This window comes from Papio anubis, chromosome 4, assembly GCF_008728515.1.
Source record: "Papio anubis isolate 15944 chromosome 4, Panubis1.0, whole genome shotgun sequence".
Lineage (NCBI taxonomy): Eukaryota > Metazoa > Chordata > Mammalia > Primates > Cercopithecidae > Papio > Papio anubis.
In genome coordinates this window covers 11,377,308-11,397,618 of record NC_044979.1, presented here as the reverse complement: position 1 = coordinate 11,397,618, position 20,311 = coordinate 11,377,308, and the positions used below count along the sequence as shown (strand labels likewise).

Here is a 20,311-nt window from a genome sequence, read left to right as displayed (position 1 = left end):
CATAAGTGGGAGCTGAACAATGAGAACACATGGACACAGGGAGGGGAACACCACACACCGTGGCCTGGAAGGGGAGGGAGGAGCATTAGGACAAATACCTAATTCATGTGGGGCTTAAAACCTAGATGACGGATTGATAGGTGCAGCAAACCACCATGGCACATGTATACCTATATATCAAACCTGCATGTTCTGCACATGTACCCCAGAACTTAGAGTAAAAAGAATAAAAATAGTTTATGAATCACTGATTCATAAAATGAATATACTAGAAAAGGAAAATAACATATTCAGAAGTGCATACACACACACACACACCCCCCACACACATATGTAACTAAACCAATGCAGATAATTATAAATTGTGACAAATTCTGTAAGAAGAAATTAGTAGTTAAAGATCTAAAATGAAAAAAATATATAGAATAATTTTAAATTGACTGGACTGGGAGGGCCTCTTGGCAGGTGACATTTGAACTGACCTGAATCATAAGGATAACTCAACCATGAAAAGTGCAAGGGAGAAAAATAGGCAGAAAGGGTTTGGTTTTCCTGAGATGCATAGAGAAGAGTATGGCTGAAACATGGTGACCAAGGATAGACATCTTAAGTATTCACTCTGAAAACTAGCAAAGTAGCCACACAATAATATGGCAGAACTGTTGCTAAATATGATAAATTTCCTTGAAGAGTAAAGTATATATTACAGAAAAAGTAAAACTCATGTATAATTTTCTTACACATATTTAATGGTTTAATTAATATTGTTTTAATTTGTAAATTTCAGAAGCGTGACTATCTAAGTGGGTGAATGTATCCTACAATTTTTAGGGTTAGGAATCTCTCTATGCCTAAATCTGCCTAAAAGAGATACGAATTTACCTTGCAGTGAGAGTCAGGAGTCAGAATATTCAGTCTTTGAAAGCCACAAAAGTAATCCGGGTTTGATCATATAGCATACATATATGAGAATCAAGTGTCAAATGCTACTGACAGATCTAGTAAGAGAAAGACTGAAAAATGTTCTTTAGTGGCCTGAAAATCATCACTGACATTAGGAAGAGCAATTTCATCAATAATCCATAGACATTGAATGCATAATAATGTCGAATAAATGTAATCTAAATTAGAGCTCTTGGATGACAGAATTTTTAGCATTAAGTGTCATTTCAGTTGGAACATAACATTTTATGCAATAGTTTTTATTTTGAAACAATTTAAAACTTACTAAAAAATTGCAAGAAGGATAAAAAGGCCACCAGTGTACCCTTCACCCAGAGACCTCCTACAACTTTTGTTACTGGTTTGATAATGTCCTTGTATTAGTCTGTTTTCACACTGCTGATAAATACATATTCATGATTGAGCAATTTACAAAAGAAAGAGGTTTAATGGACTTACAGTTCCATGTGGCTGGGGAAGCCTCACAATCATGGTGCAAGGCAAGGAGGAGCAAGTTCCATCTTACATGGATGGTGGCAGGCAAAGAGAGAGAACTTGTGCAGGGAAACTCCCATTTTTAAAACCATCAGATCTCATGAGACTTATTCACTATCATGAGAACAGCACGAGAAAGACTCACGCTCAAGATTCAATTACCTCCAACCAGATTCCTCCCATGACACGTGTGAATTGTGGGAGTTACAATTCAAAATGAGAGTTGGATGGGGACAGAGCGAAACCATATCATTCCTCCTCTGGCCCCTTCCAAATCTCAAGACATCACATTTCAAAACCAATCATGCCTTCCCAACCATCCCCCAAAGTCTTACCTTTCAGCATTAACTCAAAAGTCCATAGTCCGACGTCTCATCTGAGACAAGGCAAGTCCTTTCTGCTTATGAGCCTGTAAAATCAAAAGCAAGTTTGTTACTTCCTAGACACAATGGGCATACAGGCATTGGGTTACTAGAGCTGTTCCAAATGAGAGAAACTGGTCAAAACAAAGGGGCTGAAGTCCCCATGCAAGTCCAAAATCCAGCAAGGCTGTCAAATCTTAAAGCTCCAAAATGTTTCCTTTGGCTTCATGTCTCATATCCAGGTATGCAGATGTAAGAGGTGGGCTCCCGTGGCCTTGGGCAGTTCTGCCCCTGTGACTTTGCAAGGTATAACCCCCTTCCTGGCCACTTTCAAGAGCTGGTGTTGAGTCTGTGGCCTTTCCAGGCACACAGTATAAGCTGTAGTTGGATCTACCATTCTGGGGTCTGGAGGACGGTGTCCCTCCTCTCACAGCTCCACTAGGCAGTGCCCCAGTAGAGACTCCTTGTGGGGCCTCTGACCCCACATTTCCCTTCTGAACTGCCCTAGCAGAGGTTCTTCATGAGGGTCCCACCTCTGCAGCAAACTTCTGCCTGCGCATCCATGCATTTCCACACATCCTCTGAAATCCAGGTGGAGGTTCCCAAACCTCAGTTATTGACTCATGTACACCCACAGGCTCAATACTACATGGAAGCTGCCAAGACTTGGGGCTTCTGTTCTCTAAAGCAACAGTCCAAGCTGTATCTTGTCCCCTTTTAGTCACAGCTGAAGAGGCTGGGACACAGAGCACCAAGTCCCCTGGACTGCACATAGCAGAGGGACCCCGAGCCTGAACCATGAAGTGATTTTTTCCTCCCTAAACCTCCAGACCTGTGATGGGAGGGGCTGCCGGGAAGTTCTCCAACATGCCCTGGAGACATTTTCCCCATTGTCTTGATGATTAACATTTGGATCCTCGTTACTTATACAGATTTCTGTAGCAGGCTTGAGTGTCTCCTAAGAAAATGGGATTTTCTTTTCTATCACATTGTCAGGTTGTAAATTTTCCAAACTTTTATGCTCTGTTTCCATGTAAAAACTGAATGCCTTTAACAGCACGTAATCACCCCTCGAATGCTTTTCTACTTAGAAATTGCTTCTGCCAGATACCCTAAATCATCTATCTGAGGTTCAAAGTTTCCCAAATCTCTAGGGCAGGGGCAAAATGCCACCAGTCTCTTTGCTAAAACATAGCAACAGTCACCTTTGCTCCAGTTCCCAACGAGTTCCTCATCTCTATCTGAGACCACCTCAGCCTGGATTTCATTGTCCATATCATTAGCAGCATTTTGGTCACAGCCATTCAACAAGTCTCTAGGGAGTTCCAAACTTCCCCACATTTTCCTGTCTTCTTCTGAGCCCTCCAATCTGTTCCAACCTCTGCCTGTCACCAGTTCCAAAGCTGCTTCCACATTTGCAGGACTCTTTTCAGCAGCACCGCACTCCACTTGTACCAATGTTCTGTATTAGTCTGTTTTCATGCTGCTGATAAAAACATACCTGAGACTGGGCAATTTACAAAAGAAAGAGGCGTAATGTACTTACAGTTCCTTGTGGCTGGGGAAGTCTCACAATCATGGTGGAAGGCAAGAAGGGGCAAGTCACATCTTACATGGGTGGTGGCAGGCAAGAGAGAGAACTTGCGCAGGGAAACTCCCATTTTTAAAACCATCAGATCTTGTGAGACTTGTTTACCATCATGAGAGTAGCACAGGAAAGACCCACCCCCATGACTCAATTACCTCCCACTGGGTTTGTCCCATGACACATGGAAATTGTGGGAGTTACAGTTCAAGGTGAGAGCTGGGTGGGGACACAGCCAAACCATATCAGTCCTTTACAACAAAAGGACCCACTCTGGGATCACATGTCACACCCTGTTTTTCTGACTCTCCATCTCTGACAATCATAAACATTGCTCACTTTAGTCATTTCTTCACTTTCACAACTTTCTCATCTTTCTCATTCTTGAATATTCTATCCCAGTCATTTGTCAGTTGTCCTGAAATTGGATTGGTTTGATGTTTCTTTGATATTATGCTCAGCCTTGTATTTTTGACAGATGTCTTACACACCATGCTTTATTCTTCTCATTGAATCTCATCAGGTGGCCCCCAGTGTCAACTGGTCCTGTTACTCATGGTAATAACATTGATCACTTGATTATAAAGGGATCTGCCTGGTTTCTCCAATGTAAAGTGACTACTCTCCCCTTTGAAATTAGTAAACATATATTTGTAATATTGGGGTACATAGTAGGTGTATATATTTATGAGGTGCATAAGAGGTTTTGATAAAAGCATTCAATCATGGGGACTGGGGTATCCATCTCAAGCATTTATCCTTTGAGTTACAAACAATCCAATTACATTATTTAAGTTATTTTAAAATATACAATTATTATTGACTATATTTACCCTATTGTGCTATCATATAGTAGGCCTCATTCATTAGATGGGGGTGGTTTATGAGTATTTTTTTTTTAAATACATATTTTTAAGGAGATAGTTTGAGGCTATGTTCTGCTTCCAACTTTCACCCACTTATTTGAGCACCTATTGATATGCCTTGCCTGAATTAATTATTAAGATGATGGTTTCCAAATGGTGACTTTCTTCTTCCTACATTCCTGTTACATGTATTACTTAGCATAGTGCTATTGGAGGAGCTTTCTATTTTCCCTATGTATTGATTCATTTTTAGACAGGCGGACTCTTGGATTCCTATTTTATTCAGTAGGATATGATCTATAGCTTCCTTTTTTTCCCTCCTCCCTTTTTTATTTTGATATTCAAAGTCTCTTTTTGATACTCAAATTACTTATTTTGTACACAAATTGTCCTTAATTTGGGGAGCAGAAGCCATTTCAGGCTGGCTCCTGTGTCAGTCTGACATGGCCTCATCATTCTTTGGGCACTTCTTTACTTACTGGTGCAGCAAAATGTTCCAGACTCTTATTGTACTTTCCGTAACACAGTTTAGAATCAGTCATTTCTCCAAGGAGTCTTGGTTTTGCCCAGTGTAGAAACCAGGATCTGGGAAACAGGACTATTCATTGCTTTGAGAGGGACCCTGTTCATAGACTGTCCGCAATGGATGATAGGAACCATCTGTATATTGACCAAATATACAATTTCATTCATATTTATTTCTGTATCTATCTACATATAGCGAAAACCACAAATTTATACTAATTGATTAAATTCTAATGCAAACCCACCGGGTTCATTCGGTCTTTTTTTTTTCTTTTTTGAGACAGTCTCGTCTGTCACCCAGGCTGCAGTGCAATGGCACGATCTTGGCTCGCTGCAACCTCCACCTCCCAAGTTCAAGCATTTCTCCTGCCTCAGTCTCCCGAGTAGCTGGGATTACAGGTGCACGCCACCACACCCAGCTAATTTTTTGTGTCTTTAGTAGAGATGGAGTTTCACCATGTTGGCCAGACTGGTCTCAAACTCCTAGCCTTGTGACCCGCCTGCCTCAGCCTCCCAAAGTGCTGGGATTACAGGAATGGACATTCTGTCTTTCTTGTGTTTCATATTTGTACCTTCTTTCTTTGACATTGAGAATTTGGCTCTCACTATCTTCCATGTATTTATTTATTTGCTCAATCATCCTGTACTATAGCCAATCTCCCAGCCACGTGGGGTGGAGATCCTGTGTGGATGTCCTCTGTGCACAGGTCCTGGACACCACTAGACTCTCTTCCACTGAACCACTTTATCTTCCTGCCTGCTTGGACCCTGGTTTTTTTTGAGGCTGTTTTCCTGCCCCTGCTCAATGGGTTTTTGACTAAGTTATTCACGAAGGTTGAGTAAACAGTAGAGATTAGGAGACATTTTGTGCAGTCTGCCAAGATCAAATTGAAACGAAGACAGTAGGTGGTTTTAAACATCCTTAAAGCATTCCACCAGCCTCCCTTGGACCTCCCAACCTTCCCAACTTTAAAATAAGTAGAGAGAAGCTTTATATGCACTTGGTTTTAAACATGTAAATTTTTCAACCTTGTTGTCTACTGTTTGCTTTTTCCATCCCATCAGATGAACATTATAACTTATAACAATTTAGGTTGCCGTTTTAATGTCAAAACAAATATCAGCAAGTTTTTCACTGATGTATTTCTGAATTAAAATTTTAAAACCTTGAAAATGCATGTGTTTTCTTTGTCAGCAAGAATAGCAATGTACTGAGTGGACTTCAAATCAAGTATGAAGTTTTTATATGCAAGTCTTGAAACAGAAATTTCAGACATGCCAGTAAAGTGATATAATTACAGTGTTCCTGTAAAGAAGGAAGGTTTCCAGTGCAGGGAAAGTAAGATGCAATTGAGACTGACAAGATTATAATTCACTGTGGGTGTTGTAACACATTGTCAGATTGTAGAACCCAGTTACAGTAACCCATGTGTAGACATTGTATTTTTTATTCCAAATTCATAGAAATTTAAAGATATAACAAAAACATGCCAAAAATTTACCTTTATTCTATATTATCTTTTTACTAACTTGACAATTTTTTGTTACGTTCACTTTAGTTCCATTTTACAGCTATTCATTTCTGACCCTCGAAATGTCAGCTGCAAATTTATATTACCAAAAACTCCCACTATTAATCTTCTAAGTATGTTAAATCCTGAGCTTTGCAGTAGTCACTGAAGGTATCACAGACACGAACACACTAGTATTTTTACTGAAATTTTATTTGTTCATAAAGGGAACAAACACAGAAAATAAATAATAGGTTCTCTTCTGTTTCCAAGGGAGTTAAAGCAGCAGGAGGTTCAGTATCAGAGATCCAACATCTCTGACTCATTGTTGACTAAGGGAACTGTCAATATTCCACCAGTTACATAATGTTTTGCAGGTGTGAGTAAGCTTCAAGTTCTAAATATTCAAGCCTATTTGAGAAAATAATAGCGGGATGTGTTTGTTACACTTTGTATTAGTTATATATTGCTGCATAGTGCATTGCCTCAAAACTCAGTGGCTCGATATAGTAATAATTTATTATCTCTTCTTTTCCATAAGAGGCCAGTAATTTAGGAGCAGCTTGGCTGGGCAGTTCTGACTTGATATTTCTTGTGAGGCTGCAAATACATGTTTCCTAGAGCCACAATCAGCTGATGACTTGACTAGGATTAGAGGCTCCTCTTCAAGATGGCAGACTCACATGACTAGCAAGCTGCTGTTGGCACTTGGTAACAGACTTTAGTTCTCCTCCTAGGTGCTCTCCATCTCACTACTTGAGGGTTTCCATGGCTTTTAGGCTGGCTTCCCTGGAGCAAGAGATCAAAAGACCAAGGTGCAGCCCCTAATGCCTTTATACTTAACCTTGGAAATCATATCACCTTGTTACTACCACCACATTCCATGTGTCACATGGAGCAGCACTGATTGTGTGGAGGAAACTATACAGGCCATAAATATTAGGAGGTATTTAAAATAACATAATGCGAAGACTTATGGACATCTTGGAGACTGATTGCCAGTGTTCACCCTATCGCCGACAGAGATTCATATCTTCTTCCACAAACGAAGTACACCCAACCTCTTCTAAAAGCCATCCAAAGTCTTATTCCACTGGGCCATCTGCTCAAACTCCAGGACCTCATCGTCTAAGTCAAGTCAATCTAAAATGAATCTCAGAGAGTTCCAAGAGAAAATGAAGCTGTTTAGGTATAGTCACTCAAGTATCACTTCCCAAGTACAGTTGTCAATCTTAAGACCTATGAGCAAGTTTTGTGCCACCCTCACACTACATATACAATGGTAGATTATGCACAGAGAAACCAAACTAGACTCTCTGGTTCAAAAATGGAGAAAATGAGAGAGACAAAGAAGTCAGTGTTCCACAGCAGTTTTGCAATCCAGTCAGGCACATGTTGGTCATTCTTGATTAGGACTCAGTCATGCTATTTTCTGGAAATGATTCTCCATGGCTCTTGGCTCTATCCTCTGTGTTAGTTCTGCCACTCTACGTCATCCTTTTTTATATATATAGAAGGTTGTCTATGTTTACAACTGCATAGCCTCTTGACCATAGAGTTTGGAGGTCGAAGGCCTTTTTCTATTTTGTCCCACCTCTGTTCCTTTCAGTACAAGCTGGTGGTGTTACCTCCAATATAGTTATCTTAAAAATGAATGCACTTTGGGAGGCCGAGGTGGGCGGATCACGAGATCAGGAGATCCAGACCATCCTGGCTAACACAGTGAAACCCCGTCTCTACTAAAAGTACAAAAAATTAGCCGGGCGTGGTGGGGGGCGCCTGCAGTTCCAGCTACTCGGGAGGCTGAGGCAGGAGAATGGCGGGAACCCGGGAGGCGGAGCTTGCTGTGAGCCAAGATTGCGCCACTGCACTCCAGCCTGGGCGACAGAGCAAGACTCTGTCTCAAAAAAAAAATGAATGGACTTTATATGAATTTTATTCAGGTTTACTCCACTTCATAAAAGGCACATCCACAATTATATAAAGATAAGCTCCCCCTTACCCCTTGAGCTTCTGTAGATCTACAGAAGGAAAATGCTCTTAGATAATTAGAATCCCTATTGTTTAACTGAAAAGACCTGTAAGGCATAAAAATAAGCTGTTTAGAGGGTCTTCTGTCTCATGGAGTGTCCCTCTGAGGAATACCTAATAATTTTCTCAGGTCTCTGTGTAGACTTTGTAATCACACTTCCTTGTCATCTCTAGATCGTGTTTCCTGGAATTTGATCTTTGCTTAGAAATGTGATTTCTTCATGTTTGCATTGTTCACCATCTGGAGAGACTGGAATTGAAAGAGCATTTTACTTTAAAATTCAGTAATGCCTGGCTTCTTCATTCGTATAGTTCTTCTTTAGCTTCTTCTCTCCCATTTTTTTTTTCTTTTACTACAAACATAAGATGCCAGGCGGTTCCTTCAATACTTAGACCTGGAAATATCCTTAGCTAGATTATACAATTTCATTTAAGTATATCTTTTTATTTTCCATATTATCACAAGCAACAAAGTTGCTAAACTTTCCACCGGAACACAGCGAAGATCTAATTTTCTCTCATTTCCGATAACACTTTCCTCACCTTCCTTGAAGTCATTACAGCTCCTCAAGAGCCATCAAGCTTCTTTTAAGGCCTGTCCCACTAACTTGCATATTCCGTTCCCTAAATCACAGCCACATTTTTAGGTTTCTGTTATAATTCTCTGCCAATATCAAATTCTTTTTTTTTTGGCTCTAAAGTATTCTATTTTATTTTATTTTCAATTTTTATTTCCATAAGTTTTAGGGGAAACAGGTGGTATTTGGCTACATGAGTAAGTTCTTTAGTGGTGATTCATGAGATTTTGGTATACCTTAGTGGTATACGATGAACCCAATTCGTAGTCTTTTATCCTTCACCCCCTCCCACTCTTCCACCCTGAGTCCACAAAGTCCACTGTATCATTTTTATGCCTTTGCATTCTCATAGCTTAGCTCCCACTTATGAGTGAGAACGTACGATGTTTGGTTTTCTATTCCTGAGTTACCTCACTTAGAATAATAGTCTCCAGTCCCATCTGGGTTGCTGTGAATGCCATTAATTCATTTAATTTTATGGCTGAGTAGTATTCCATTGTGTGTATATATATTAAAAAACACATGTTTATAGCAGCACAATTCACAATTGCAAAAATATGGAACCAGCTCAAATGCTCATCAATCAACAAGTGGATAAACTATGGTATATATACAGTGGAATACTACTTAGCCATAAAAAGGAGTGAATTAATGGCATTCACAGCAACCTGGATGGCATATCCAAACATCAAATTCTTTATTTGATATCTATTGTTGCATAAGATATCACCTTAGAATTAATTTCAAACCCTGATGAATATTCATTACCTCTCCTGGGCCACTCCAGAAGACTGTGTATGACATGGTGATTGACTTTCCATAAATTAAGCAATCTCAGAGACCAAGTTGCAGAGTTTTCTATTGTTCACAGAAGTCAGGCCTAACTGGTTATAGAAGGGGACAAAAAAAGGGTGTGAAATCAGGAGCCAAAGATTAATGATGTCCATCTTGGAATATTTAAAGATAATGTATGGAAAGAAAAAACTTAATGAATATGCAGTATTTTGTCCTATAAGTATCTTCTCCTAGAATACATCTCCTATTGGAAAATAAAAGGACCTAACAACTTCAAACTTCAAAATTACCGCGATCAAACAGAACATTGTTATAAGTGACTGATGACGTCTTGTTTTACAATTTTAATTCTACCCAATTTGTAGTAATCGGTATTTATGCAACCGCTGTGCTTCAGAGTGGCTTTTATTTTCATAGATACATCCTTTCATTTTGAGATCTTTCAAAGAGAGTATGGATATGGTGAGACTCCCAGTTATTAAGAAAAAAAAAAAATAGAAATGAGAGTCTTCTTAAGAGTGGTCAGTGAGTTACAACTGGGTGTTTTCTCTCTGCTAAGTTTAGACATTACAGTCTATTCAATTTTATCTTGATTAAACAATTGAAAATCATGTGTGTGCATGCAGCTGGTCTAAACAGATCATTTATCTAATATTAGCATTTTTCCAAAGGGACTAAGTCAATGCAAATGAAAAAAATGTGGTTGACTAGAAAATACACACACACACACACACACACACACACACACACACGAGCCATATATTAACATTAAAATAGAGTCCCATATGGATTTTTTTAGGTCAAGAAGTTCATTCAAATACAATCTTATTTTTATACAATACTGTGTTAATAGAAAATAAAATATACCTTTGTGATTAATCCTTAAAGGAGATTCAAATGACAGTTATTGGACTTTAAATATTGTAATCCATTAACGAAGAGAGAAAGAAGTTTTCTGCTATCCTAAAATACTATCCTTAGTATCCTTAGTCAAAAAGAATAGGATTTTTTTTTTTTTTTTGAGACGGAGTCTCGCTCTGTCGCCCAGGCTGGAGTGCGGTGGCGCGATCTCGGCTCACTGCAAGCTCCGCCTCCCGGGTTCCCGCCATTCTCCTGCTTCAGCCTCCCGAGTAGCTGGGACCACAGGCGCTGCCACACACCCGGCTAATTTTTTGTATTTTTAATAGAGACGGGATTTCACCGTGTTAGCCAGGATTGTCTTGATCTCCTGACCTCGTGGTCCGCCCACCTCGGCCTCCCAAAGTGCTGGGATTAGAGGCGTGAGCCACCGCGCCCGGCCGGCCGGATATTTTTAAAATATCACTTAACGGTTGATATAGTTTGATAGTGTCCTCACCCCAATCTCATCTTGAATTGTAGTTCCCGTAATCCCCGTATGTCATGGGAGAGACCTTCTGGGAGGTAATTCTATCATTTCATAATAGTGAGTGGGTTCTCACGAGATCTGATGGTTTTATAGAGTCTTTTCCCCACTTTGCCTGACGCTTCCCCTTGCTGCTGCCCTGTGAAGAAGGACGTGCTTGCTTTCCCTTCTATCATGATTATAAATTTCCTGAGCCCTCCCGAGATATTCTCAACTGTGAGTCAATTAAACTTCTTTTCTTTATAAATTAGCCAGTCTTGGCATGTCTTTGTTAACAACATGAGAACAGACTAATATAATAGCCAATTTTTGTTTTCATTGAAAATTCACTTTTATTCATTTAATGGAACATTTGGTTCCAACCCATTTTATATAAATTGTTTATTGTTACAGATATAATATTAGATGAAGTGCATGTGTCAATAACTTCAGATTTGCAAGCAGACAAATTAGTACAGTTTAAATTTGCCCAGTAGGCAGATTTGGTATGGTGAACCATATGAAAAGTAGAAACTCTGGGGACTTTCTTTAGATACTTAAAGGGATTGAAAAAATATCATTCTCTTATGGCCTACAAATTTTCCATCCATAATGCATGTTTCTACCCAATTATGCGTGTCTCTCTTAAAAAGATACAATAGTAATTGATTGGTGGTGATCTCTTATTTAGCAATAAACTCTTAATGTCTGATTTCAAGGTTGGTGTATGCATTCTATTTCTTCATAGAATCAACAGTATTTACTGTGTGTGCGTGTGTGTGTGTGCGTGTGTGTGTGTGTTTACTCTTGTTACTTGCTCTTTTAATTTTAGTTCCATCTGTTATTATTTACTAGTATTTATACCATACTATGATCTAGTATTTATACCATATTAGATAGCTTGTAGATGTATGTTCAGAGCGGGGTGGCTGACCCTTATGCCTAAATTTATTTCCTTCTAATGTTCCCTTAGATTTTATAAATTTAAAAAACAGCATCTTTAATGCAAAATGTCTTTGTAATGAGTTACACACTGATCTGCTTTATTTGATAATAGTAAGTTTGGCTTATTTGACATCTGAATAACAGGCAATAGGGAATTAAGAAAATAGAAATAAGTGTCAAAGAAACAAAAAGACAGTTAGATAGCTGCAAAAGTTCTAAAGTTTTGTATCCTAATCTCTGAGGCCTGTCTCAGCAGAGAAAGAATAACAGTGAGTCTTTGACAGCAGAGGGACAGAAAGATGTGACAGTGAGAAAGATGATGTCAAAAGAGAACATTTGAGTGACAGTAGACCCCAGAGGCAAACATTGACCTGGTAACCCATTACAATTCAACCCTGACTTCTTCCACTGTAATAATCCCACTTTCTCAAAAAACTTCCTTTTTCTACACTGAATATAACATCAGCAAGGATCAAAGAAACAGTAGTTGGATGTGATGGCTGTGGCCAGGTAAAATACCCACAAGAATTTTAGTGAAGCATACCGTACACCAGATTTACATTCCCATTTCTTCTGTTTCACAGGTTTTCTGAACCAGATGAATAACTCAAGTCACTCTGTTCTTCAGCCTTCATTCCAAGGATGCATGCAGCTCATTCAAGTGGACGATCAACTTGTAAATTTATACGAAGTGGCACAAAGGAAGCCGGGAAGTTTTGCAAATGTCAGCATTGACATGTGTGCGATCATAGACAGGTAAATGATGTTTCCATCCTACCTCACTTTGTCCATACTTTCCGAATCTGTGTTTCTGTTGTGAGACCAAGGAAACATCCAGAAGGAAAAATAAATATTAAAGAAAAGCAGGTAAAGCGGAAATTACCATTCAAAGTATGTATTGTATGTTCGTGATATTAGCAGTGTTTATGTTTTTATTTTATATATATATATAAACACACTGTGGTGTTGCATTTGTTCAACAGGCTCCAATCAGGGAATCTTAGCCTTCAACGAGTAGTTTTGCAAGCAACAGCAGTGTGGTAGAGAAACTCTGACAGTTTATTTTTAGTTTTGCTTTCTGTGTCTACAAGCAGAAATGTGCCTTCTCTTTCTGTCTCAATCATGACGTGGCCTCAGCATGTCCTTCCAAAACCCGCTTCTGAAAGAAAAGGAATATTACAAAAGTGTCAGTGGGCAACAGGGGTATTTTGAAGCAGAATATTTAGAGTAACTGGTCCAGCTTTCAAAATACACATATTAAAATATGACAAAATCAAATCTTTATTGGTTTTGCAAATCTGGGGAGAAATTTTTAATAAAAAACCTTAATTGTATTCTCACACAGTGGAAAGATGCAACTTTTATGTGAAATATTATGATTATACAGCATACACGACCTTAACATACTTAGAGATAGTGCCTCTCATTCTACTATGAACAAGTTTCATTTTGAGATGCTTTGTCTGTAAACGAACTATGTATGATTTGAAGTTAACCTAGTGAATTTATATGATTTTCTAAGATATATTTCAATCTTTTGAAGAAGAACTGTCTTATTCTAAAAGATCATTTTATTAATTTTGTGTTTACGGAAGATAAAATTTCTTTAAATTTTTTTAAAATTTTGAAATAAGGTATTAATCCTATCTCAGTCTACCCACAACACAATGTAGACCATAAGTCTTTAACAAATTTATTTTATTCAAGAAGAAATATTTTAAGAAGTCACTCAATAATGAATTTTACAAACATAAAAAATAATCTATTTTGAAGTAAGTTTGCTTTCATATAATCTGAATAAGATGGCATTCATGTAAGTTACAGTTTGTGGTGGCTGTAAGATACAACTTTTATAAAGCCTTCTCATGTTTGTAATAATACTTTCTGACATAGTATACTGCTTATTTCTATTCATGTATGCAAGTACTGATCTTAGTAGCCTAAACAGTTTATATTTAAATAGAAAAGTGAACAGTTTTAATGGAAATATACTCCTAATTATTGAGCCATTAATAATGTATCAGCTATTATTTCTGCCTAGAGCAAGTGGCAGCAATAATCAGAAAAGCTGAGATGAATGTTTTAAAGAACATTTGTTCTGATTTTAGATAATTATCTACATATTATAATTGTTTTATACAGAAAAATATATTTTCTTCATAATAGTTATGGATTTTGTTTAGAATCTGCTCTTTTTTTCAGGTCAGTAACTGTAATGATACAATAATTTTATTACCTCTTTCAGCTTAGTAAATGGGCTAGGTAACACGTTGCTGTTTCTCTCTAAACATCGTGTTTCTAGGCATTGTATAGAAATTGTTGGCTACTAAAGAAGGGAGGTTGATATGTTGAGATATTAATGTTTGACTCTAATAGAGACAGGAGTTAAATTGGTCCCAAAAGAATGAATGGGATTTTGGTAAATGAAGAAAACGGAAGGTGATACTCTTGGTTGGGAGACCAACACAAGGGAAGGTACAGAAAAGAGAATACAAATTGCAATTTTTCACAGATACAAAGATACACAAATTTTTTTTTTTTTTTGCCAAAATGGGTCAGGCCCAATATTCATCTTGCCAAGTTTCCTGCAGCTAAAAGAACAAAGTTCACACCTTTCTTATTGTTTATTCTTTAGGATGACAAATGAAAAGATTAGCTGCAGGGAAGTAGTCACCGGTGACACATCTCCAGGAATTTTCTAAACCCATTATGGAACCTATTTTTAGCTTATACTGTTTTTTTTTTTTTAAGGCAACAACATCTGTACATTAAATACCAACGTGTGAAACAGCAGATTCCTTTAGTCACCTAAAATGTTCCCAGTTCAAAATCTTAAGCGTGAAGTGTTGTACATTCATAGGTATGAGACAGGACTATTTTACTTAAACCACTGAAGAGTGTGTTGATGATATCACCCTTAATCTGTGCCTTTCCAGGTGAAAGTGCCAGTGGTTTTAGTCTGTCCTCATTGAGCAGTGATGTATCCAGATAACCCTTTAACGATACACCCCTAGCACATCTCTGCTTCTTTCTCCTCACTAAGATTTTGCAACTGCCCCGTATCTACAACTTTCTTTTCAGATTACCCAAATTCTCCCAAAGGAAGCCTACACTGGCTCTTTCTTTTCTCCTTCCCAGTTCCAGCTTGATCGATTTGAGAGTTATTTTTGAGAGGGGGGGAAAAAGGGTATAAATGAGAACGTAAGGTAAAATAAAAAAAAGAGCTACACAAGCCTGACTTTTATAAAACATTTGGAGATAATAGTCACAGCTGCAATGATTTGATGAGTAGAACTTAGGGAAACAGTTGGGGGAATATTTGTCTGAAGGAGCTTTTCTTTGTGTTGTATTGGAATACCCTATGATTTGAAGTTTATTTTTTCTGATTTGTATGTAGATTTGCATGTGGCTTATTTTGTTCACGTGCTTATTTTCTGAACACAGCTTTGATTCAAGGAAAGAGCAAGCATGCCAAGCTACAGAATTATGCATTCAGTATTTATTTTCTGAGTGCATACTAGATGTCAAGCTATTCTAGGCACTTGGAATACATCCTTGAACAGGACAGATAAAGATTATTGAAAATTCTAAGCTCACATGGTGGGGGAAGGGGAGGAAGGAGAGATGACACACTATAATTAAAAAGTAAATAATCTAGCAAGTGAGAAGGAATAAATTTTATGGGTAAAAATACTAGAACAAAACAAGGAAGGCTGGCATGTCAGTAGATCAAGGTGTTGAGTTGTAGTTTAAATAGGTTGATCAGGATAAGCCTCCATTGAAAAGATAATATTAGTGCAAGACTTGAAAGAGGTAACTGAATGTACTAACACAGGGAAAGAATGTTTGACCCAGAGAGCACAGGCAACCAAAGAGGCATTTGCATGATCCAAGATCAGTATGGAAGCCACGGTGGCAAGTTCAGGAGGCCAAGAATAGTTGAAGGAATAGAGGCCGGAACAAGCCCTCCTGACTTGTAGGTTATTGTAAGTTTTTATTTTGTAGGAATACAGGAGTCATTTGCAGCATTCTAAATAGTGCAACATGATGTACTCACGTCTTAAAAGGATGAATCTGGGCTGTAGGAGCAAGAAAGCTCCTACAGGAGGCTAACTAAAATTATGCCATTATAATCCAGGTGAGAGACGCTTGTAGCCTAGACCAGGGTGCTAGCACAAGAAGTAGTGAGATGTGGCCAATTCTGAATGCATTTTGGAGGCAGAGTCAGTAGGGTTTCCTTACAAATTAGATGTGGGGTGTGAAAAATAGAGAAAATAGGAATAAATCCAAATGATTTGCTAAGAACAGCAGGAAGAAAGGAGATGCTATCTCTTCAGATTGGGAAGGCTAGTTGGAGAGAAAATTAGTCAAGGGGGCTAAAGAAAACAGAAGTCAGAAATTCAAGGTTGAACATGAGTTGAAATGTCTACTGGACTTCTAAGTAGAAATGTCAAGAAGATAGTTGGATATATGCATGTAACAAGCCTGTGTCTGCAGGTTACAGAATTAACCTTTGTGCTTGACAGAATCCCTTTTGTTTAACTATTGAGGGTCTTTGGTATCTTTAGTTACATTTTATAAGCAGTCATAGAACTGGAAGGGGAGGTGGTAGATAATGGGCAGGAAGTGGTCTGTAACAATGGAAGCTGCTAACTTGGGCCCCTCAGTGATATCCTGCTCTTAGAGAGGAGGGTTGTCAGCAAACATTCAGTTACTGAAACATTCTTTGAGAAAGGTAAAATACCCAGAGATAACATTTTTTTTCTCTCCTTGCGTTGTTACTCTCTTTTACTCATTCCTAGGACCCTTGCATGATTGACTGCTTGTGGCAAACATCTTAAGATGCCTGACTCAACTCTTATTCTCAATCTTTTTCTCTCCAGCCTCTTTCCAGGTGTGAAAACCTGAGAGCTCAAACCTTCAGAAACACTCCTTTAGCCAGAGTTAGGTCCATTCACTTCTTCCCTCAAGAGAGAATCACGAGGAGAACCATAGGGTCTTTCAAAGTTGGGGAAGGGGGTGATTGGGGAGGGATGGACATTGCGGGAGAGTCAGGGAGGGTAGTAGGAGATTGAGTGAGTCAGTCTTTGCAGGTATTGGTCAGAATTCCTAAACTCGGAGACTTGCTACAACAGACATCGGCCTCAGAACTTGTGAATTGGTGTGGAATTACTGTTTGATTTGTTTTTCTTGGTTGTAGCCAGGACACATGGTTAGGAAGAAGCTGATGTTAACATATTTTGAGCTTAATTAGGTGGTGATCATGCTTGATTTGACAATTTTTTTTGTGTGTTTTGTGAGTAATAGTGAAGTCCATTTTGCAATTGTGGTTTCTATTTCAGTCCTAAGAGCACTCTTCACAGCCCAGCTGCCAGAGGAAAGTTTTTTGCTTTATGCTAGGCGGAAGCAGAGATGAGACACAGTCCTGGCTGCTAAGAGCTAAGCAGAAGTCAGCTGTGGTGTTCTTGGGAAAGCTTTTGTTCTCCTGATACAGTTGCCCCTCTTGCTCTCCACCATTCTTGGTTAAATGTAGACCTGATGTCTAGAGCTGAAGAGTCAAGAAAACCATAGATCAAGCAGCCCCTGATACCAATTTGTATGTGAAAAATATCAACTATCATTTATCTAAGTAATTATGAGTTAAGTTTTATTTTTCTTGGAGCCAAAAACACCTGCCCTTTCCCTAGTCCGCACTGCTAAAATTAACCAGTACCATCATTTTACCAGAATACAGAAGAACAAATTCTCAAATACGGAAATGACTTTGAAAAAAAAGAGAATACTTTTTGGAGTGTATTAAGTTGCATTTTAGTGATGTCCCCTAGAGACTGAAATTTGGGGACTAAATAGCTGTTTAGAGGCCAAAGCAAATTCATATTGTTAAAGTCAGCACTAGTAAAAAGTGACTCATTAGAATTAGAATCTTCCCTGTTCTTTCCTGTCTACCTCCATTGAAAATATATTAACAAATACATTTAGAAACAAAATCAGTAAACATCCCAGATAACACAGAGAGCAGAAAAGGAAATGCAAATGGCCCAACTTAAACATAGCCTACAAAATTACCACTTGAGAAATTATGAATAGACTAGATCCTATTCCAGAGTTAGCAATTAAGTCTTCATTATATTTTTGGATGAAGTACATAATCACAGACCCAGTTTTTTTTTTTTAATTCAATGTTTTCTTTTCAAGAATATCCAGTTTGATATTTTTTCTTTCAAAGAAAAAAATAAGTAAATAAATTTTCGTAAGAACGTTGAATGAGGATTAGGTAGATACATGAAAAATATCTCAAAACTAAATTGACTCTGTTGGAAAGGTGAATGAAAGCAGGGTCAAGAAGGATGATACGGTTTGGCTGTGTATCCCCACCCAAATCTCAAGTTGATTTGCAATTGCCGTGTATCAGTGAAGGGGACTGGTGGGAGGTGATTGGATCATGGGGGTGGATTTCACCCTTACTGTTCTCATGATGGTCAGTGAGTTCTCATGAGATCTGATAGTTTAAAAGTATGGCACTTTCCTCTTTCACTCACTCTCCTGCTGGCATGTAAGACATGCCTTGCTTCCCCTTTGCCTTCTGCCATGATTATAAGTTTCCTAAAGCCTCTCCAGCTGTGTGGGGCTGTGAGTCAATTAAACCTCTTTTCTTTATGAATTACCCAGTCTCAAGCAGGTCTTTACAGCTATGTGAAAATGGACCAAAACATAAGAGGTCATGAGTTTCTATAAAAGCAGGCTTAAAATCTGGATTCATAACTTAGATGAAGAAAACATGTAACATTTATCATTTTCTAAAATTTGTCTTCATTCGCTAATTTCCTATTTCTAGGCAGTAGCAGAAAAGATAAATACTTGAACACATACATTTTGGTACTGCAATCACTCCTCCTTTCTGCGTATATTCAGTCAACATGGAAGTTGATCTCAGTCAAAGGTAAACTTCCTTTTGTGGTTGTACTACCATTTCAAGAGTTCTCCTAGATGCCCTAGCATGGCTTGGGTCAGAGTTAGCTTATGCAATACCTCATCACCACAGGGGTGGGATCCGTCCCATTTGCTCCACCGAGGTTCCCTCTGAGCTCTCTGTGAGTCCCCAGCCTGGTCGGTCTTCAGGGTCCCACCTCAGTCCCTGCCACCCACTGTCATGACACCTGTTCCTGCTGACCTTCAGATATGACATGGGTATCGCCAGACTTCGATTCTGGGATCTGTGTTTAAGGTGACAGCTATTCCTAGCATGTATGAGTCCCATTTGGTTTTAGCATTGAGAGTCCCACACCTGGAGAAACCCCTCAGTTCTGGGTAAACTAGCATGGCTGGTGACTATACACACTAGGTGTTCTTTCTCCTAATACCTTCATCTGATCTACCAGCCATCTAAGCATTTTATAGGCCCTATAGGGACACACAATGATTTCTGTATCTTTTGGAGACTACATACAAGCTGAAATGAATCATGGCATATGTGTTGTCGGGGAGAGGTTAGGCATTGTGGACAGCTTCCTTAGGCTACACTCCCTTTGCTTCAGCATGCCATCCCTCCATATCTGCTCTACACAGCCACTCAGGCTGACATGAGGCCCTCTACACATTAGACCCTCAAAGGCCATCATAGGATTCCTAAGTCTCTGCTGTGTAAACCAAATCTAAAATTTTAAGCCCTCAAACTGACTGATGAACCCTCCCCTCAGCCAAGGGCATTCCAAATAATCCTGAAAAAAAAAATTAGTTTAGGTCAGACATGCCTCACAGACATCAACACAGAGACCTTAAGACTGATTGAATAGTCTCTTTAAGTCTGGTAAGAATCATTTACAATCTATTCTCTCTGAAGCTTGCTACCTGGAGGCTTTATCTGCATGATCAAAGTTTGGTCGCCATGGCCCCTTATCCTAACTCAGACATTCCTTCCTATTAATTCCATGTCTTTAAATAATAACTCTTTCAACCAGTTGCCAATCGAAAAACATTTAAATCTACCTATCACCTGGAAGCCCCTGCTTTGAGTTGTCCCACCTTTCCAGATGGAACCAACGTACATCTTACATATATTGACTGTTGTCTCACGTCTCCCTAAAATGTATAAAACCAAGTTGTACCTCAACCACCTTGGCCACACGTCCTCAGATCTTCCTGAGGATGTGTCATGGGAACATCCTTAACCTCAGCAAAATAAACTATATTGATTGAGACTTCTCTCAGATTCTTTTTTGGTTTAGGGTTGAGATTTATTCAGTCAACAAATACTTTTTGAAGATCACACCAACCAGTGGACTGTACCTCCTGGGACTGAATGCTGAGGTGATG

At 38.7% G+C, this 20,311-nt stretch overlaps 1 protein-coding gene across 1 annotated transcript in view; it reads left to right on the top strand.

Moving 5' to 3' along the window:
• CNTNAP2 (contactin associated protein 2) overlaps positions 1-20,311 on the top strand; it is a 2,167,939-nt gene that overhangs the window by 1,215,143 nt on the left and 932,485 nt on the right. Inside the window, exon 10 of the mRNA XM_031664956.1 lies at positions 12,583-12,754. Coding sequence (XP_031520816.1) covers positions 12,583-12,754 — 172 coding nt within the window. The remainder of the gene's footprint in view (positions 1-12,582; positions 12,755-20,311) is intronic.